The sequence below is a fragment of the Eptesicus fuscus genome, chromosome 4 (genome assembly GCF_027574615.1).
Source record: "Eptesicus fuscus isolate TK198812 chromosome 4, DD_ASM_mEF_20220401, whole genome shotgun sequence".
Classification (NCBI taxonomy): Eukaryota; Metazoa; Chordata; class Mammalia; order Chiroptera; family Vespertilionidae; genus Eptesicus; species Eptesicus fuscus.
Window position 1 is genome coordinate 78,816,279 of NC_072476.1, and position 20,888 is coordinate 78,837,166.

General features: G+C 35.5%; 1 protein-coding gene across 8 annotated transcripts in view; it reads right to left on the minus strand.

The window, feature by feature from the left end:
- The window catches only part of ERBIN (erbb2 interacting protein), a 112,276-nt gene that overhangs the window by 40,424 nt on the left and 50,964 nt on the right, over window positions 1-20,888 (minus strand). For 7 of the 8 annotated variants that reach the window (XM_054715210.1, XM_054715212.1, XM_054715211.1 and 4 more), the window contains 9 exons: window positions 19,315-19,404; window positions 14,973-15,029; window positions 11,754-11,817; window positions 9,393-9,467; window positions 8,612-8,756; window positions 7,557-7,629; window positions 7,121-7,250; window positions 6,669-6,784; window positions 4,445-4,514 (listed from right to left, as the gene is read on the minus strand). In XM_054715210.1, coding sequence (XP_054571185.1) covers window positions 4,445-4,514; window positions 6,669-6,784; window positions 7,121-7,250; window positions 7,557-7,629; window positions 8,612-8,756; window positions 9,393-9,467; window positions 11,754-11,817; window positions 14,973-15,029; window positions 19,315-19,404 — 820 coding nt within the window. The remainder of the gene's footprint in view (window positions 1-4,444; window positions 4,515-6,668; window positions 6,785-7,120; window positions 7,251-7,556; window positions 7,630-8,611; window positions 8,757-9,392; window positions 9,468-11,753; window positions 11,818-14,972; window positions 15,030-19,314; window positions 19,405-20,888) is intronic. The other variant, XM_028139548.2, reaches the window with a different exon arrangement.

Sequence of the window (20,888 nt, forward strand, 5' to 3'; positions counted from 1 at the left end):
CCTTTGTATGTCTGGGGGTCAGTTGTTACTTTACCTCTTTCATTTCTGATTTTATTTGGGTCCTCTCTGTTTTTTGGTGAGCCTGGCTAGAGGTTCATCAATCTTGTTTATCCTTTCAAAGAACCAGCTGTTAGTTTTATTGGTCTTTGGTATTATTTTTTTTGGTCTTTTATGTCGTTTATCTCCACTCTGATCTTTATTATCTCCTTCCTTCTGCTCACTCTAGGCTTTTCTTGTTGCTCTCTTTCTAATTCTTTTAAGTTGTAGGGTTAGATAACTTATTACCATATTTTCTTGTTTTTTTTTTAGATTGACCTGTAGAGCTCTCAGGACTGCTTTCACTGTGTGTCCCATGGATTTTGAATTGTTGTGTTTTCACTGTCATTTGTTTCCAGAATGCTTTTTATTTCTTCTTTGATCTCTTTGGTTATCCAGTCATTGTTGTATAGCAATAGCCTCCAAGTGTTTGATTTTATTCCTTTTTTTGTAGTTGATTCAACTCCTTTTTTTAAAAAAATATATTTTATTGATTTTTTTACAGAGAAGAAGAGAGAGGGATAGAGAGTTAGAAACATCGATGAGAGAGAAACATCGATCAGCTGCCTCCTGCACACCCCCCTCCTGGGGATGTGCCCGCAACCAAGGTACATGCCCTTGACCGGAATCGAACCTGGGACCCTTGAGTCCGCAGGCCGACGCTCTATCCACTGAGCCAAACTGGTTTCGGCTGATTCAACTCCTTTTAAGCCAGTTGCTTCATCCTTAACTTGAAACCACCACCACATAGTTTTCCTTCTACCTCTATGGTCACTCTTTCTAAGACTATTAACTCACCTGCCACTTACATGGTAGTAGTCCTCAGGATTCATCCATCCCTAGCATTTAAAAACATTTTAAATAATCAATTTTGAGAAAACAATAAAAGTAATGAAACTGCCCCCTAGAAAAAGTGATTAAGATGATGGGATAAATCTTATATTTCTTCTTGTGCCACAAATCTTTTTAATAAAAAAATTTTACAAGTTAAAAGGAATATATTATGGTACTGAGAAAAAGGAAATTACGCCATTAGGAGTAATTTTGAGAAATCCCTGGAAGTTAGAAATTAAAAGAAAGGAGAAATCAAGTACATAGAAACCATAGCCTAAAATTAAGTTCCAAGGGGTCTCATGGCCACTAAAACGGTTCTATACATGCCTACCTCAATGTTAAGGGTCCTTCAAATGCAGTATACCTAACTGGAACTTAACATCTTCACAGAAACATATTTTCTCCTCTGTGGTTCCTTATTTTGGTTATGGTATTAATCTCCACCTAGTCACTCAAGCAAAACTTTTAAGGATCATTTTTGCTTTTACTTCCTTTCTTCTCACATACATGCCTTCTTCAAATGCTGTACTGACATGACTTTTTAAGTTATGCCTTAAATATACTGGCTCTTCCCTAGCACTGTTATCATTACTTTATTTCAAGGCAGCATTTTCTGTTGCCTTAAGTATGCCAATGCCCTCAAACCAGTCTCCCGTGCCTTCACACCTGGCCTCATCCCTTGCTAAATCCATCTTTCATAACACAGCACAAAAAAAAACAAGGGTGGGAAACCTTTTTTCTGCCGAGGGCCATTTGGATATTTATAACATCATTTGTGGGCCATACAAAATTATCAACTTTAAAATTAGCCTGTTATATTTGTTCAAACATTTAATTAACTCACCCCTAATGCCTTGGCAGGGCCAGACCAAATTATTTCTCAGGCCTTACATGGCCTGCGGGCCGGATGTTCCCCACTACTGTTCTACAATATCAATCTGATCAGAGCATTTGCCTGCTCATATGTGACAATGATTCCTTATCTCCTATAGGATCGACATGTATCACTTCTTCCTCTTAAATTGAAGACATATATGAATAACTGATCAATGACTATATGCCTCTCTTTCACTATGAAGTATCCTAGCCTAATATGGACAATAACTTACAGTCACCCTAATCACAGAAATTTTTAATTGAGCCTGAATATAGCTTCAGAATCCTTAAAACAATCTTTCAGATCCACTTATTAATTTATCAGAATTGATGTGCAAGGAAAAAAAAAAGTCTATTTACTATTCTTGAAATATAATACAAGCTCCTTTGCATAGCATACAACATGCTCTATGACCTGGTCACTGTATACTTCTTTGGCCTCATTACCTATTCTTCCATCTAATAGGTAATGCTCTAGTCACGATGAACCAACTACTTGTAGAGTTACCAAATATACTAGACTGATTCAGCAGTAAATACTTAGGCTCATGATATTCTCTCTAACCAGAACACTCTTCCCCTTCCTTTGTTTATTTTTATTTTTTTTTAAATATATTTTTATTGATTTTCTTACAGAGAGGAAGGAAGAGGGATAGAAAGTTTGAAACATCGATTAGAGAGAAACATCGATCAGCTGCCTCCTGCACACCCCCTCCTGGGGATGTGCCTGCAACAAAGGTACATGCCTTTGACCGGAATCGAACCTGGGACCCTTGAGTCTGCAGGCTGGCGCTCTATCCACTGAGCCAAACCAGCTAGGGCCCCCTTCCTTTGTTTAAATCCCTGTAACTCTTTTGAAAGTAATTAGGCACTGCAGGTATCTCCTCCTCTCCGCCTTTACATCCCCAAGTTATGCTTCCTTTCTTTGATGCTGAAGTCTTAGCTCTACTTTTACCACATTGTATTAAAGTGACCTTAGTTTGCCTGACATGAAGCAGTTGTTCAATAAATGGTTCTTAAGTGAGAATGGCAAAATGAATGAGGAATAATTAATTGTTCTGTTCAAGCCATCAGAGAGACTCATGAAAAATTATGTTATTGCATATATTGCTTATAGATATACTCCCTACGTTGTCAGTGAAATATTCAGGACCACTTTATTTTCGTAATTCATAGTCAAACCATTGTCACATACCTTCTCCACCATACTTTGTTCTTTTGTAGTAAAACGTCTGGGTCACACTGTTAGGGAGGCTTTATAGCTATGTTTTACTATTTACTATTTTGTCAAATTGAGAAAAACACAAGACCCTCATCACCATAATTTTTGTACTGAAGTAATTAACAAATGGAAGCAAGAATAGAACAATGCAAATATGAAGAAACTATATCAGATACTAGATAATTTCACTAAACTCAGTCACCTGGCATAATCTGCTAGCAATGATTTATCTACCACAGTGTTATTTACTAACAGCCTAAGTGTCCCCAAGATTGGGAGTTATGTATCATTCACACTGTAATAATTCACATATGACAGAGCCCTGTTTTGTGAATCCGGCTGCAAAATTTCAAATCAGGTTCAAATGTAAATAATTCAATTAAGAAAGATCAGATAGTTAAGAGCTCCAAATACATGGACACACTTGTGTTCAAGCTATAATAAAAACAAAGATATCATCATTTTAATATCTCCTTTCCTAATTTTCTGAACAAGTAAATACTACAGTCCGATTCATAAGTGTGGATCAACATCAACTTAAGACTTTTAGGGTTTTAGTAAGAGGTAGGTGGAAAGGGATCCTCAGTTAAGAAGTCTGGAGAATCCTGATACACAGACAAATGGATTTCTTTACTGTAGTACACAACAGGATTGTTAATATACTCCAAAAGAGAGACAAAATACAGTCCCTGAAGCAAATGTCACTACTGAACTTATAAATACCTCATGAGACCAGTGTATCTAAACCTCAGGAAAATACAGCTTTAGATAAATTATTATAAGGCATTGCTGAAAGTCAAATATTAAGCTTTATTTTATGAGAAAAATCAGCAAATAGTATATTCAACCCTGATACTCTTCTAATGCCCATCAAGATTTTTCTTTAGCTCTGAAACATTACATAGATATTTGTTTGTTCGTCTCCCATGAGAATGTGAACTCAATGAGGATCTAAGAAGAGTCTATTTGCTTCACCAATGTATCTCCTGCTTCCAGAGTAGTTCGTGGTCTGCTGTAAGCTTTCAATAAATGTTTACCAAACAAAGAAAAGCCCAAGGTATAACTCTTAATCCCTTACTTAGAAACACTTCCTTAAGGTATGAGAAAGTGCTTAATTAGAAGTATAATTTAAATTATCGAATTTCTACAGATATATGCCATAGAGAATTATTATAAAAACTAAAAAGTTAGGGAGTATTGTGTCTGACCTCCTAACCTAAAAATATGTTTTTTTAAATAGATTTAGCAGAAATCAGACAGGTCCCACAGAATTTACTATTTAAAAATCTATACGTGTTTTAGATAATTAACTAAAATTATCTGCATGTAAATATTTTCTAAGATTTTTTTTTTTAAATAATACGTTTTTACGTGTGTTCACCAGTATAAGTGCTCTTAAATAATACTATGTAAATTAGAGTACATAACTGTTTAGAACAATTGAAACTTCAGTAATTTCAAAATCAGAATGCTCACCTGATTATCTGAGAGCCACATTGCAGTCAACTGCTGTAGCTTCGTAAAGCTAAAGGGCAAATTCTTTAACCTATTGGAAAAGATACAAACAAAAATTAAACTTTAACATGAGAAATGTTAAAATGAGAGTAAATTGAATGGTTTTCTAAAAAATGTTATGGTACTGCATACGAAAATAGGAGAAAAAGAGTTAATTCAGGAAAAGAAATATAGGTCTTTGAATGGGACATAAAACAAAATATTATTCAGTTTTATAAGAATCAGTTTTTAAGATACAATTCTTCAATTGAATCAATTTGGTCGAGGGGGAATGGATTATCCAATAACCTCAAAAAATTATCTAATAAGAAATAATATTAACTATCCTTACCAAGAACACATTAAGCAATGTCTCATAAAACTGCTTTGGATGTTTTATTTGTATTTATAGAGAACAAACTGTTATAGGAAGCACTCATAGTGACAGCTTGTTATAGAAACTGCACTAATCTATATTTCATTGTGAGCCAGCACTTTCATACTCAAGAGGACTATTTTAACATTATAACAAGTAAAAACAAAGTAATATAAAACTCATTAGAATACTAAATTAGAATAGAATCCTATTTAAAATAGAATGTCTACTTAAACCTTCTGTCTTACACTTATCTACTCTTTTGTACCCATCTTCCAAGGCAATTTGTTGGAACCTAGGGTTCAATGTATGGGCTAAAACAAGGATTTAATTTATTTTTTTTTAGTTTTAGAGTACAATGTATGGGCTAAAACAAGGATTTAATTTTTTTTTTTAAGGCAGTGGTTATTAAAAAAAAAAAAAAAAAAAAGGAAGTCAGAATATCCTATCTAGTCAGAAAACTGGGTTTTCATTAAAGCTCATTAAATATGAATCTTAATTTTCTCCTCTAAAAATGGGAATACCTGTTATACTATTTCATAGAATTGTTTTGAGTACTTTATAAGAAACTATGAAAGCAAAATGTAAAAATGCTCTAGAAACACTCTTTTATCATTACAGAAGTTCCCATTTCCACAGAGGGTAAGTTCCACCCCCATCCCCGCACCCAGTGAATGCCTGAAACCAAGGATAGTACCAAACCCTATATTTACTTCCACTCCGCTTCCCCCCAATACATACATAGCTTTCCCCTTAAAGAAAGCACTTTATGGCTTCTTTTTGGCATATCCAAATTGCCAGCCTCACTATTCTTGTGCTTTGGGGCCATTATTAAATAAAATAAGGGTTACATGAACACAAGCACTGTGATACGGTGAGAGCTGATCTGATAACAAGAGGGTTACTAAGTGATGAACAGGGCAAGTAGCATATATACTGTAGATATGCTGGACAAACAGATGATTCATGCTCTGAGTGAGACAGCTTGAGATTTCATCATGATACTCAGAACAGAACACAATTTAAAACGTATAAACTGCTTATTTCTGGAATGTTTTCATTAAATATTTCGAACCACAATTGACCGCAGGTAACTGAAACCGCAAAAAGTGAAATCACGGATAAGGAGGGACTACTGTATTTTACCTTTACATCTGGAAAAATTATTGTTCTTACCTTAAACTTTGTTACAATTTAGCAGCCCTAGTGATCTATTTGCTCTACACCTTGGCTACATTGTCCAAGCTATATGATGGGTGTCTAATCACACCTTTGCTCAGAAAAATACAAAAAGCAGATTACATTTAAAAGCTGCTTTGCTCAATAGCAGTATTAAGGTGAAGATCTGACTTTAGGAATAAAAAAGTTTGCTATAAAGGAGAGAATAAAGGTTGCATAACTAAAGTCAACACAAAGTGAACATGAAGCTCAGCTGGTGTGGATCAGTAGTTGAGTATCAACCCAGGAACCAAGACATCACCGGTTCTATTGCCAGTCAGGGGTTGCAGGCTCTGTCCCTCCTAGGGGGTGTGCAGGAGGCCGCAGATCAATGATGTTTCTCTCTCATGGATGTTTCTATCACTCTATCCCTTTCCCTGCCTCTCTCTTTAAAAATCAATAAAAACATTAGAAAAAAAGAACTGTGACAAATAACAACAGTATAATTAAAATCAGGTAAAATTGCATCATTATTTCAGATAAAAATTCTATTTAAAAATAAGTGTATATATAAAAAGAACATGTATTAGATTTTCTATCATATATAGTGAAACTTTAATTTTATCCAATCAATGTCTTCTATAAACAAACCAATGAATACATATTACAAACCTATTGTCACTTAAATTAATGACTTTTAATTTTTGCATATCACCCATTTCCTCTGGAAGTGTCTCAAGTTTATTGGAGTGGAGAAACAGCACAGTTATATTTTTCCAGCTGCCAATCTGAAAGAGAAACATAAAACTGGAGATCAGAAACATGGCTTTCTATTAAACAGACATAAGTAAAATATTTTCAAAAGTTATAAAAAATACTCTTCTCATTTATAAAAGTAAATTATATGTTCCCTTTATTAATTTTATATTTTCCCTTTATTAATTATATTTTCAATTATTAATTTTCATGTATGAAGAAAAGTATCTCTGGTATTTCTTGTAAACCAATGTAGCTAAAAAAATAACTTACATAATTATTTCTGAAAGAAAATAAAACCATACTAGATACCTATAATAAATAATTAGAAAAAAATGAAAATTCAAAAGAAAGTTAAAATACAGTACCTCCGGGGGTAACTGTTGTAAGTAGTTATGATCTGCAGCAAAGGTTCTTATATTAGTAAGCTGCCCAATAGATGAAGGTAAAGCTTCAACTTCATTGAAACTACAATCCAGTTCTTCTATTGATACTAACCTTTAATTAAGAAAAAAACACATGCATTAAAAATATTTCTTATATATAATCCAAAACTTAAGAACCTAGGAACTTTTGAACTTGACTTTAATGAAACTAGCAAAACTCTGTCTTCACTAAGATAAACTTCACCAATAAAAAATCGATTTATCTTTATTATAAATATACTCAACCTGCAATCAGTTGCTTTTTTAAATGTTTATGAAATCTCCTTTAGATGGTATTTATGCAATTATCTGAAAATATATATGGCATGCTAAATTGAAAGTAAAATCTTCTATTTTTATTAATTCACAAAAATCTTACCCTCCAATAGAGTCTGGTAGAAACATTAATTGATTTTCATCTATTTTAAGAGTTGTTACATTCTTCAATGAACCTATTTAGGGAAGAAATAATACACAATTTTCCAGCTTGAACTATAAGCAAGTCAATGTGAGCACAAATGACATTTGACATTAATCATAAAATTTTCTTAATCAACCTGGGGATACTATACAAACCCCTTCACTCTATTCCCTTAGCATACATTTTCAATTTTTAGTGTATATTTACCTATTTAACTCCCTCTGAAATGTAAGCATCATTAGAGTAGGGACTTTTTGTTTGCTTTGTTCACTGTTATAGTCCTCCTCCTTAAGATAATGCCATGCACAGTAAAAACATGTAATACAAACTTGTGGTACTAATGAATTAAAGAAATGGTAGTATGAAGTTAGCTTTCATAGGTGTGTAACAAACTATTATATGTATTCTATGAATAACAAATACTAAAGCAAGAAAATGGAGCTTAATTTAAAATAAACATACTGAATAAATTATGGAATTTTAAAAATGTAACCTGAGCTAAAAAAACTACGTAGTTCAATTGAAAAACATGTAAAAATATTTTTTGGTTTTACATTTAAACGTCACAAAGAAGCCAAGATTTAACTTTTTGATTCTTTAATCAAAATTATTTAATTCCCTTGATGCATCATCAGACAAGCAACTAGATGAATAAATAGACTCTCATAAAATTTGCTAAACTGGTCTCTCGTGTTTGTGAGTCTAAAATGAAGACTGAAAAAAGTTATCAGATTAAGGGCTATGATAAAAAATTAAACCAAGTTTGGATCAATTAACCTCTTTTTTTAAAAAAAATTTTATTATAGTAATAAAAATGACATTTTCTTAAAGAAAAATACAGTAATGTCAACAAAGGAGTAAATTAGGAAAAATTATTAGTAAATTAGGAAAAATTCAAGTAAGATTTGTGACTTCAGCAGTACAGTAAAACTATCTCAACAATGGCAAAAACTTAATTCCTCAGATTTTACATTATTAAAAATTAATTCCATGAACTAGAAAGCAATACAAACCAATAGTTTCAGGCAGTTGTTGAAGTGCATTGCTTGATAATAGGAGATCTTGAAGGTTTTCACATGCTGAAATTCCTTCTTCAACCATTTCAATATTATTTTTAGAAACATCCAGATATGTGAGCTGTTTCAAACTACCAATAAACTATAAGTAAAAAAGGAAGATCGAATGACTATCAATAGTAAATGATCTGTAAAACGTTTAGGTAATGGACCTAATACCAAGTTATACCTTATAATTAAATGTTTTATATGAGAGAGGAAACACAATTTAAAAATACCATTAGTTATGTATTCAGTAATAAAGCTAAGAGTTCCTACTAATTTTGGCCCAGCAGAGTGACATGGACATATACTTTTCTTGGGAACTCAGCTGTCCATCATTGGCAAGGGAGATAACACATACAGGGATTCTTACGCTTTAGGTGTGGGAATGAACAAAATGTCAGTTGATAAGACAGAAACTACATGGAAAATACTCTACTTGAACAATTCCATGGGCAAACTGAATTAGATTACAAAGTCAATTGCAACCACTGGGAAGGACACACTGCATGGTATTAAAAAAAGACTATTTCATGAAAGTTTATAGTGAAAATTTTCTGATTTTAGTTAATTATGTGTTAACAATAAAAAATTGTTTATAACTATTTAATACTATTGAGAATTAAATAACCATCCATATTTTCACCAAGTAAAAATGATTTCAAAGTATACAATTAATAAAACTGCAAAGGATACAGAGCAGTAAGAAAAGCCATTTAAAATTTGATATACATACCCCTGGAATAAATGTCAGTCTATTCCCATCCATCCAAAATTCTTTCAATCCACTTAGTTGCTCAAGTACTTCAGGCTGTTTGGATTTAGAAGGAAGAGGGGGGAATCCAATTATTTACTTGAATGTTTTTATTCGGAAAAAAAAAAATCCCCTGGAAATGTCTAATGACAAATTTTAGTTTAAAATAAAAAAATGAGGAGGAAATAAAGCAGAGCCTAGAGTCAAGTCTTTCTCTATTATCACAACTACAGGAGAACACAAAGATAGACGATCCCTAACAGCAGACTGAATAACATTCATGTAAGCTTCTGATTACATAATGGATGGACGTATTTATACAATTAATAAAGAAATAAAAGTAAGTGCCACTGCTTTCAAGAGTACAAAAAAAAACTACTCTCAATCATTACCTGTAAAACATGGCTATTAAAAAAAGAGGAAAGAAAAAAAGAAACAGGGCAACATACACCTTAAATGTCCAATAAGGGAAAGGTAAGTAAACCACGGCATAATCACGTAAGTGCATTCTGTTATTTTATTTTATTACTAGAGGCCCAATGCACGAAATTCGTGCAAGAGTAGGCCTTCCTTCCCCCGGCTGCTGGCACCGGCTTCCCTCTGGCACCCAGGACCCAGGCTTCCCTCGCAGCCCTGGCTTCATCCAGAAGGACGTCCGATCTAATTAGCATATCACACTTTTATTATTATAGATTATTATTTTTTAATCCTCACCCGAGGATATGTTTTTATTTATTTTGAGAGAGAGAGAGAGAGAAACACACACACACATCAATCGGTTGTCTCCCATATGTGCTGCAACTGGGGATGGAACACACCACCTAGGTATGTTGCCCTGACTGGGAATCAAACCCACAACCTTTTGGTGTATGGACGACACTCCAACCAACTGAGTGGCCCAGTTATTTTAAACTCTCAGCAATAATATGGTGAAAGATTGTTTATAATATAATGTTGAGGACCCAAAAGATCAATCAGAGTTGCAGTGGTCCTTGGTATTCAGGCAAAATTTGACCATGGCCATTTCACCCTTGGAGGCTCTTCTGAATTCATCCTTCAAAGGTATTTGTCACCCCACAAACCTGTGTCCAATCAATGACATTGTGATGGCATCGTGTACCAACATATCTAATCACCATAATAACATCAGTAATAGATAAAAAGCATATCATTCAGATTTACTTTTAACATATAAATATTGGTAAGAATTCTAGGTACAACATGGATATTTTAAAAATTCCTTTTGAGCTTTACCTGTTATAATTCTAACAGGATGTTTTTTATAAAATATATTGTATATATAGTTGGAAGACCAAAATGGTACAAAAATTAATGATTTCTGAGTGCTGCCGATTCATAAAATGAACAATTAAGAATTTTCAAAGTTAATATGGAAATAGATTAATACATATAAAACATATATCGAGAGAGTACAATAGTTAATTTGGGAAGCATAGAACATATATTTTTTCACAAGCAGTAAAGTCTTCCTAAACACACAATAAAACCAATCATAAATCACCTTTAATTAAAATATAAGAATATGAAAGAATCTTTAAAATAAAACGAGGTACCAAAGCCTCACTGAGAAGCTGAGTGTATTTAGTGAGCAAATGTACAAAACAATATCCACAGGGCAATCATGCAGCTGGCAGTGCTGCAGAATTCTTGTTCTCAACACTATCATTTGAAATCTACCACAATTAAAAAAAAATAAACTTGCAGACATAATGTAAACATTTTTAATAACTTCTTCAAAAATATATCTGGCAAATTTCTGAGTTCTCTTGGAGAAATGACTGAAGCTAAAGAATGCTTATATACCCCTTTCCTTTTTCATTCAGTATCATAGTACACTTAGCATACAAAGCAAGAAACATAACCCAGAGATCTCACTACCAACTCAACAATAACCGTTGTTTCACTCAATATTTCCCCTTTACCTAGTAAGTAAAATTTATTCAGTTTTAGCACTGAATAAATTCCTAAGCAATACCCCTGAGAGTTTTGACCAGAAGTAGCACTTTTCTATCATGCATTCTAGTCTGATGAAACTTTGTTTTTCCCTTACAATCTCTCAAACTTTCTACTCCCTATGCCTAAAAATTTTTGGTTACCTTTGTATATGGATTTCTCATTAATTTTAACTTTTAATCCTCACTCCTATCAAATGTTTCTATCTGGTTAATTTTCTCTGTTAAGAACTTTCATATCTTGTCTCTCAAAATTGTGTTTATCTTTACCCAATTTCATACTTTAAAAAATGCAGAGAATACATTAATTTTCACATTTTGTTCTTGATGAAATGTAAGACTATGGACAGTGCTACTGGTGAGAACTTACCACTTCTGTGAATTCATTACTTCCCAAATCCAATCTTTCCAGCTGGGTCAGTCTATTCATGGTTCTGTGCACAATAGATTAATAAAGAATTAAGTATACAAAATATCAATTACATGGAAGCTTTCAAAAGAACAGTGTAAAACATCCTTATGTAATCTCTACTGATGTATAGGTTTTCATATGTTGACAAAATAAAAAGTTTTCTAAGAAAAAGAAGTCATCATACAGTTATGTCTCACTTAATGATGGAAATATTATTGATGGAAATATTGCTGAGAAAAGTTAGGTGATTTGGTCATTATTTGTACATCACAGAGTATTCCTACACAAATCTAGATAGTTACGCCTACTACACCTACAGGCTATATAGTACAGCCTAGTGCTCCTAGGCTACAGCCTATACAGCATGTTACTGTACTGAATACTGTAGGTAGCTGGAGCACTATGGTATTTCTAAACATAGAAAAGTTACAGTAAAAATACAGTATAAAATATAATGTGCACGTGCAATTCTATCATGTCTGGAAATTTAACATATTAGAAACAGTAAGTAAAATAAACTAACAAATGTTTCTCTGGCTTTTTAGTGAAAAAATATAAAATACATATCATAATTGTAATGTCACTGTGTTATGGACCTAACATTACTTTTCCCCAGTGCTTCCATTTTAAATATGCCATTGTATCAATTCTAATTTAATTCATCTCACAAAACCAATTTTTCTCAAAGCTGCTTTATTTAACTTAGATTTACTGAAGTCTGTTTGTTTTCAGGTACTATGAGGTACTACAATTCACTTCCCTTACTCTTATCTGTCTTTGTCCCAGGAAACCTATAAGCCAGTTCTAGTTTGCTTTATAACAAAGCAAAAGGTGTTTCAAGGATCTTTCTCAAGAAAGATTAGAAGCTATGGTATTTAACTCCTTGGTCCATAATGCTGTTATCAGGTGGACATTTCAGAAAAGTAAAGAGGGGCTGTGACAAGATAACAGAAAATTCACATGTACCAATTAATCATATCAACAAGGGAAGGTTACAAAAGAAGGAACAAAAAGAGAAGCAATGCATTGGAAAACTTACAAATGACATCCTTAGAAAGTTGTTTTAAAACTGATTTAAGAAAATGTGAATGCCACATATATGCAATAAAAAGAGGAAATGTAATGTCAAATCCTAAAAGCATCCCCATCTGAACGTGTAGCTAGCTACTACTGGCAATTCTGGTCCTACTCCTACACCTCAAAAATCTACCTAAGACACACAATTTCATTTTTATTACATTTTCAAGTCTTTACATTTAAGACCCAGCTTCCCACTTCAAGAAGAAAGTAGAAACAATATCCCTCAAATTTCCTCCTATTTACCTCTAAAATTCTTTTGTATTTAACTCATTTTTATCTTCTCCTGTCTTAAAGGAAAAATCACATCCTTTGTGTTCCTGGTATATGCCCTCCACTATTAAGATGGTATTAAGTTTCCCTTAACTATGAATCAATAACAGCTTTCCCACTGCTCTGACCTTTGATGTGAGTTTGTAAAGCTTCAAAGGTTCTAATCATAAGTCATAAAACAAAACAAAACAGAAAATAATTATATTTGCAAATCTGAAGCTAAGGAGTTAAAATTCACTGAGTTAAAATCAGTGAATTCCTTATGATCAGATAGATCATATTAACTGTAGGCTATTTCAGTAAATAAATTACATTTTGATTATTCAAACCTCTTATAAAAAAGTCAAGTTTTGAATTAAGGAGACAATGACAATACCAAATATGTAACATATTTAAACCTTAGTCTAATTCCCACTTTAATTTATACTCACAACTTTAATTCCCACTTAATTTATAATCACAACTATCACTATATACTGCCAATCATTCTTGCGCTAAACAATTACTGAACTAGTACATAATGTCTTTGGTGAATCAAAACTAGATATGCTCGTCCGGCTGGCGTGGCTTAGTGGTTGAGCATCGACCTATGAACCAGTAGGTCACGGTTCAATTCCCAGTCAAGAGCACATGCCCAGGTTGTGGGCTCAATCCCCAGTGGGGGTTGTGCAGGAGGCAGCCAATCAATGATTCTCTTTCATCATTGATGTTTCTATCTCTCTGTCCCTCTCTTCCTCTCTGAAATCAATAAAAATATATATTAAAAAACCCCAAAAAACCTAGATATGCTCTTTGCCCTCAAAGATTATAGTCATGGGGGTAAGGGACGGAAGAAGATGTAAGTACATGAGTGCAAGATACATATTTACATACGCTGGTCAGGTAAGAAGGGAGTGAAATGTATTAAAAAAATGGGACTAGTGTGGTAAATGTCATAACTATTAAGTAAACATGGTGCCCAGAAGTTGAGTAAATAGAACAACTAATTCCTGGGAAACTGGAGATACTTCTCTGAAGAGGTGACAATTAACTTTTGACAAACAAATTGTAACAGGAGTCAACAAAATTTTCTATAAAGGGGCAGATAGTAAATATTTTAATCTTTGCATGTAATTTCCGTCACAACTACTTCTCTCTACCACTGCAGAGCAAAAGCAGCCATAAGCAATATGTAAATGAAAGTGGTTCCAATGAACTTTATTTACAAAAATAAGCAGTGAGCCAGATTTAACCACAGACTATAGTTTGCCAAACCCTAAACTGTAAAAAAAAAAAGTAGCAATGAATTCAGGGTGTTTTAAGACATTTCTACAATAAATGAACAGACTACACAGTGTATTTTGAATTTGTAGATCTGTTTATCTTATTTGCTCTTGGACTGCCATCTCTTCTTGATGTTTGCTTACCAGTAGGGGGCCCTCCACCCCATTTCTCATTTATATTAGACTGAAAAACCAGACAGGCTCTTAGAACTATAGTTATCAGACTTCACATGAAGATCCTTTGAATTTCTCTAGTGAGTATCATGTAAGAATTCTGGTATATGAATTGGGACTTTTATTTGGGACTCAAGCCGGTTTTACATACTTATTACTTTGACTTCTGTTACACAAGACTGTGTTCCAGAGACTATGAAATCACCATTAAATGCCAAATATAGATGAACAGATTTTTACACTGACCACAACTAATATAAATGTGACCACAAATGCCAGTCTTTTAAAATAATTTGCACTTGTATCTCAGATATTAAAAAGTTAATATTTCTCTAAGGACCTAATTAAAAATTCTAAATTAAATTTTAGAAAGCACAGAACCTATACTTACTTTGGCAACATTTTCAACTGGTTTTCTCTAAGTTCTAGTATTTGGAGTTTAGTTAATCTGCAAAACAAAGAAAACAAATCAAGCATCTATGACAAAGACAAAGAATTAACAAGTTAATATCATACTCTGAAGTTTTAAAGCAATCAGTATTTATTATGTAATTATAATATGCAGAATACTGTATTAAAAATTACACAAGAATACAAAGTAATACAAAGGAAGAAAAGGCTATTTCTGCTCTTCAGAATTATTGGAGGGGGGAGGGGAATAAATACTTCCAGACATATTCACAGCACAAAATGACTGTCCCTAAATATCAAAACTAGAGCACTTCATGCCTGTGAAAATACCTATCAAAATTATTAAGTATCTCTGAATAATAATTCAACTCCAGTCAGAGAGAAAACCATAAGGGAACACAAGGAGACATGGAAAAGGAGATATCCTCCAGCACTACAAGACGCATTTTCCAATAAATTTAGAGGGGAAATGATCAGATTAGGTGGTACAGAGTTACTAATTAATGCTACAAGCAATGATATTACACAGTATATAAATATATCAAATCAACATGTTGTATACCTTAAACTTTCACAATGTTATGTGTCAAATATATTTCAATAAAAATAAAAGTAGTCCAAATATCAGATACAGAATAGGAATCCAACAAGCATATAACCTTTATCTGTGTATGTGTAGACACATATACAAATATGTTTATGTATATAAATATATGGAGCATGACAATGTAGTCATTGGGCTGCAACACTACCCAGAATTATTTTTTTCTTTATTGAAATACCAGAAGCCCGGTGCATGACATTTGTGCATTAGTGCGCGCGCGTGTGTGTGTGTGTGTGTGTGTGTGTGTGTGTGTGTGTGAGAGAGAGAGAGAGAGAGGGAGGGAGGAGTCTTTCAGCCTGGCCTGCACCCTCTTGCAGTCCAGTCTCCTGTCACCGCCACTGCTCAGCAGCCGTGAGCCTGGCTTCTGGCTGAGCGGCACTCCCCCGGTGAGATGCACTGACTACCAGGGGGCAGCTCCTGCATTGAGCGTCTGCCCCCTGGTGGTCAGTGTGTGTCATAGTGACCGGTCATTCCGCCGTTTGGTCGATTTGCATATTAGCCTTTTATTATATACTAGTGGCCTGGTGCACAAAATTCGTGCACGGTGTGGGATTGGGGGGGGGGGGGTTGTCCCTCAGCCCGGCCTGCACCCTCTCCAATCTGGGACCCCTTGAAGGATGTCCTACTGCCAGTTTAAAGGGATCAGGCCTAAACCGGCAGTCGAACATTCCTCTGGCAATCTGGGACTACTGGCTCCTAACCACTCACCTGCCTGCCTGATTGCCCCTAACCACTCTGCCTGCTAGCCTGCTCGCCCCCAACTGCCAGCCTGCTTGCCCCCAAATGCCCCCCCGCCAGCCTGATCACCCCCAAATGCCCCCCACACCAGCCTGATCACACCCAACTGACCCCTGTGCCAGTGTGCTCGCCCCCAACTGCCACCCCTGCTGGCCTGCTCACCGCCATCTTCCTTCCCCACTGGCCTGCTTGCCCCCAACTGCCCCCCTGCTGGCCTGCTCACTCCAATCTGCCCCCCCCCCCGCTGTCCTGATCACCTCCAACTGACCCCCACTAACATCCTGCTCGCCCCCAACTGGCCCCTCTGCTGGTCTGCTTACCCCCAATGGCCCCGCCCCCCACCAGACTGATCAGCCACAACTGCCCTCCCCTCTTGGCCTCTAACTGCCAGTACCTTGGCCCCACCACCATGGCTTTGTCCAGAAGAATATCTGGAAGGTCTCCTGGAAGGTCTCCCAGTCTAATTAGCATATTACCCTTTTATTAGTATAGAACAGTGGTCAGCAAACTCATTAGTCAACAGAGCCAAATATCAACAGTACAACAATTGAAATTTCTTTTGAGAGCCAAAAACCGACTTCTGCGCATGGGCCACAAAGTTTCAATCGCACTGTATGTGCGTGCCCGCATGTGGTATTTTGTGGAAGAGCCACATTCAAGGGGCCAAAGAGCCGCATATGGCTCGTGAGCCGCAGTTTGCCGACCACTGGTATAGAAAGTGGCCTGGTGTACGGGTGGAGGCCGGCTGGTTTTCCCTGAAGCGTGTCCCAGATCAGGGTGGGGGTTCCCTTGGGGTGTGGGGCGGCCTGGGCAAGGGGCCTATGGTGGTTTACAGGCCAGCCACTCCCCCATGGGGGGAGGGTCCCCGCTGGGGGGGGCGTGGCCAGCCTGGGTGATGGGCTAAAGGCTGCTTTCAAGTTGGCCACACCCCCTTCAGGGTAGGGGTCCCGCTTGGGTGCCTGGCCAGCCAGGGGAGGTCAGCCTGGGTGAGGGACTGAGGGCTGTTTTCAGCCTAGCCACGCCCCCTGGCGACCCAAGCCCCCAGCTCCTCCTGTTTTTTGTTTTTTTCCAGCGCCTCCTTGAGCGGAGGCCAGGGCCGGCTGGAAGGAGGTATCCGGGGTTTATTTATCTTCTATAATTGAAACTTTGTAGCCTTGAGTGGAGGCCAGGGCCGGCCAGGGCGGGCGGGAAGCTTGGCTTCTTCCATTGCCGGGACAACCCAAGCCTCCTGCTTGCTCTAGCTCTGTGGCTGCTGCCATTTTTGTTGGGATTTATTTATCTTCCATAATTGAAACTTTGTAGCTTTGAGTGGAGGCCAGGGCCAGCCAGGGTAGGTGGGAAACTTGGCTTCCTCCAGCTCCATGGCCGCCGCCATATTTGTTAATTTGCATACTCACTCCTGATTGGCTGGTGGGCGTGGCTGGTGGTTGTAGTGGAGGTACAGTCAATTTGCATGTTTCTCTTTTATTAATGTAGAGGATAATTGACATTATCCTAGTTTCAGGTATACAATGTAATGATTTCATCTTTGTATATATTGCAAAATGGTCACCACAATAAGTTTAGTTAATATTCATCACCATACATAGACACAAATTCTTTTCTTGTGATGAGAACTTTTAAGATCTACTCTCATGCCCTGCTGGTGTGTTCAATGGTTAGAGCATCAGCCTGAAGACCAAAGGGTTGCCAGTTGGATTCATGGTTAAAGGCACATACCTGGATTGTAGTTCACTCCCTGGTCTGGTTAGGGTGTGTGCAGGAGGCACCCAATTCATTGATCAATGTGTCTCTCTCACATCGATGTTTCTCTCTCTCCTCTTCCCTCCCTCCCTTCCATTCTCTCTTAAAAAAAAAATCAAAGGGAAAAATATCCTCAGGTGAGGATTAACCAAAAAAAAAAAAAAGAAAAGATCTACTCTATTCGCAATTTTCAAATATACAATACAGTAATTACTAAATATATTCACCACACTGTATATTATACACCATGAGTTATCTATGTTAGTTACAATGTGCACAATACTGTACTGAAAATTAACTGAAAGTCTATACCTTTTTATCACCTTCACCCACACATACCTACAGGAACCACCAATCTGTTATCTATAAGCTTGGAGGTTTGGGATTTTTTAAAAAGTTTCCACAAATAAGTGAGATCATATGATATTTTTCTTTAATTTTAGACAAAAAAAGATGACTCTAAAATTAATATGTAGTTGGCTAGCAGTTTCTCTAGCAAGTAATTTAAAAATTATAATTTGATATATAGTAGTGATTCATTTTTTCTTTTAAAAAAATTACTGAGGGACTATAAAACATTTAGATATTGGGGGGAGGAGGAAACAATGTGGTGGAAAACCCAGAAACACAGTTTTTTCTTCAGAATTTTGATTCTAGTGGAGAAGACATAAACCAACAATGAGATGATTTTAAAATATGATAAATGCTAAGAATGAAGCATTCCTTATTTCAAATATGCAGAAATTACCCCCATTTAAACTCTATTTTTGCATACTTTATATTTTTAAAATATATTTTTATGGATTTCAGAGACTAAGGGAAGGGAGAGAGAGAAAAATGAATGATGAGAATCATTGATTGGTTGCCTCCTACACGCCCCACACTGGGGATTGAGCCTGCAACCCAGGCATATGCTCTGACCAGAAATCAAACTGTAGGTTCATAGGTCAATGCTCAACTACTGACCCACACTGGCCAAGATATTTTTGCATATTTTAAAAAACAATTCAAGTTTCACATTACTTTTCATTTTAAATATTTCACTACTTATTGCTAACTTGGAAAAAATAAATTCAAAGTCAAAATAAGTTCTGAAGAAACTAAAAACCACAATGCTTAAAAATAATTACAACAGAGCCTATGAAACTATAATTAACAGTATTACTAAAGCAACTTGTAGTTTTAAAAACTTTACAGGAGCTCACAAGAAAAGGTTTTAGAAAAAACTATAATTTACCTGCCAAAATTAGCTGGCAAGAACTCAAGAAAAGCATCATTCAGATATAACTGAGTTAGGTTTAACAGCTGAGAAAATCCATCGGGAAGCCTATACAAAATATACCAGAATTTAAGTTAAATTCACATATACAATTTCAGTTTCTTACTAAAATCTAAGAATCTGTCTAATCAACACATATTCTTAACAGATAATAGTCCCCCTTTACTTTGACAAGTGATCCTCAAATTGAAATTTGCCTTTTGTAATAACTTACCTGTTTCAAAGCTTGTATCTGTATCTCTTTGTTAAAAGGTAGTGAGGCAGTATTTGTCTTTAAGATAAAATCTGCACAAAATTGTCAGCTATGAATAAGCCACAATACACAGAATTTAAGACATAATTATGACATCTGTAAGCACTCTTAAAATTCTCCTTGGCTAACATCAATCCAAAGGACTAGATAAGGAATTCTAAACCTTGACAGTATTGACGGTTGGAGCTCGGTAATTCTTTGTTGTGAGGAAGCTGTCATCTGCACAGTTGGATATTCTGTACTGTTGGATATTTAGCTCTACCCACTAGAAGCCAGGAGAGTTGGCACCACAGGCTATGAAAACCCAAAATGTCTCCAGAATTTACCAAATAAACCTTTAGGGCAAAATCATCCCCATTTGAGAACTACTGGTTTAGATCATTTTCAGTTTCAACATTAAGCCCCCAAATAATCAAATATTCTATAATTTTATAATAAGCACAAAAAATAATATAAAAAGCTCAATGACATTTTAAAGCCCTATGAGAACCTCTTAAGTATTAGCTTTAATTTGTATTCCCTCTGACTTACAAAAGAAATCACAGATCTAGAACTTGATGCAAGAGCAATATTTTCATATGAGGATAAAACAATCTTTATATGATTGTCCTGGGTTTTATCAAGTACAAAACTTTCTTGCAGTAGATTCATCAGTCTTTGACTCATCTTCCTTCTCTCCTAGGTCACATTCCTCCATCTTCCACAACAGGTAAAGAAATGGTATTTTTAGAAAAACTCATTAAGTACATTACTATACTATGTGAAAGCTGGTTTCAACTTTCAATTTAGCAATCCTAGCCTATGTTTCATTTCACTCTGCTCGTCTTTTGCTTCACCACTCCATTTTTACAAAATTTAACAGTGTTGGCACTAGGAAAGTGTTCTGTGTTTAGCCATTACCATCATAAAAGAATATATATGACCTCTGGTATATAGTTTTTCCACTTTTTGTTGTTTTTCCCTCCTTGACCTTTCAGCTTACTACTTTCAAAAGTCTGAGTGTGCCACACATTTGATTTGCAGGTGAAGACATTCTTATCTTGTGCCAGCAACAATGAGCGAGGAGACCTGAATTCTAGTCACATTTTAGACATTAACTATCTGTAAAATGTGGAGCAAAACACTTGCATTATCTGTCTGGATGTCAAATTTACCTTTGCGAAATATGGGGCTAGAGAGATTATTTAAAATATTCCATTTTAATCTAAAACAAATTTTATATAGATTTAAGAATAATACTAAAAGTTCATTTCAATATAGAAAGTAACATTCTATTACT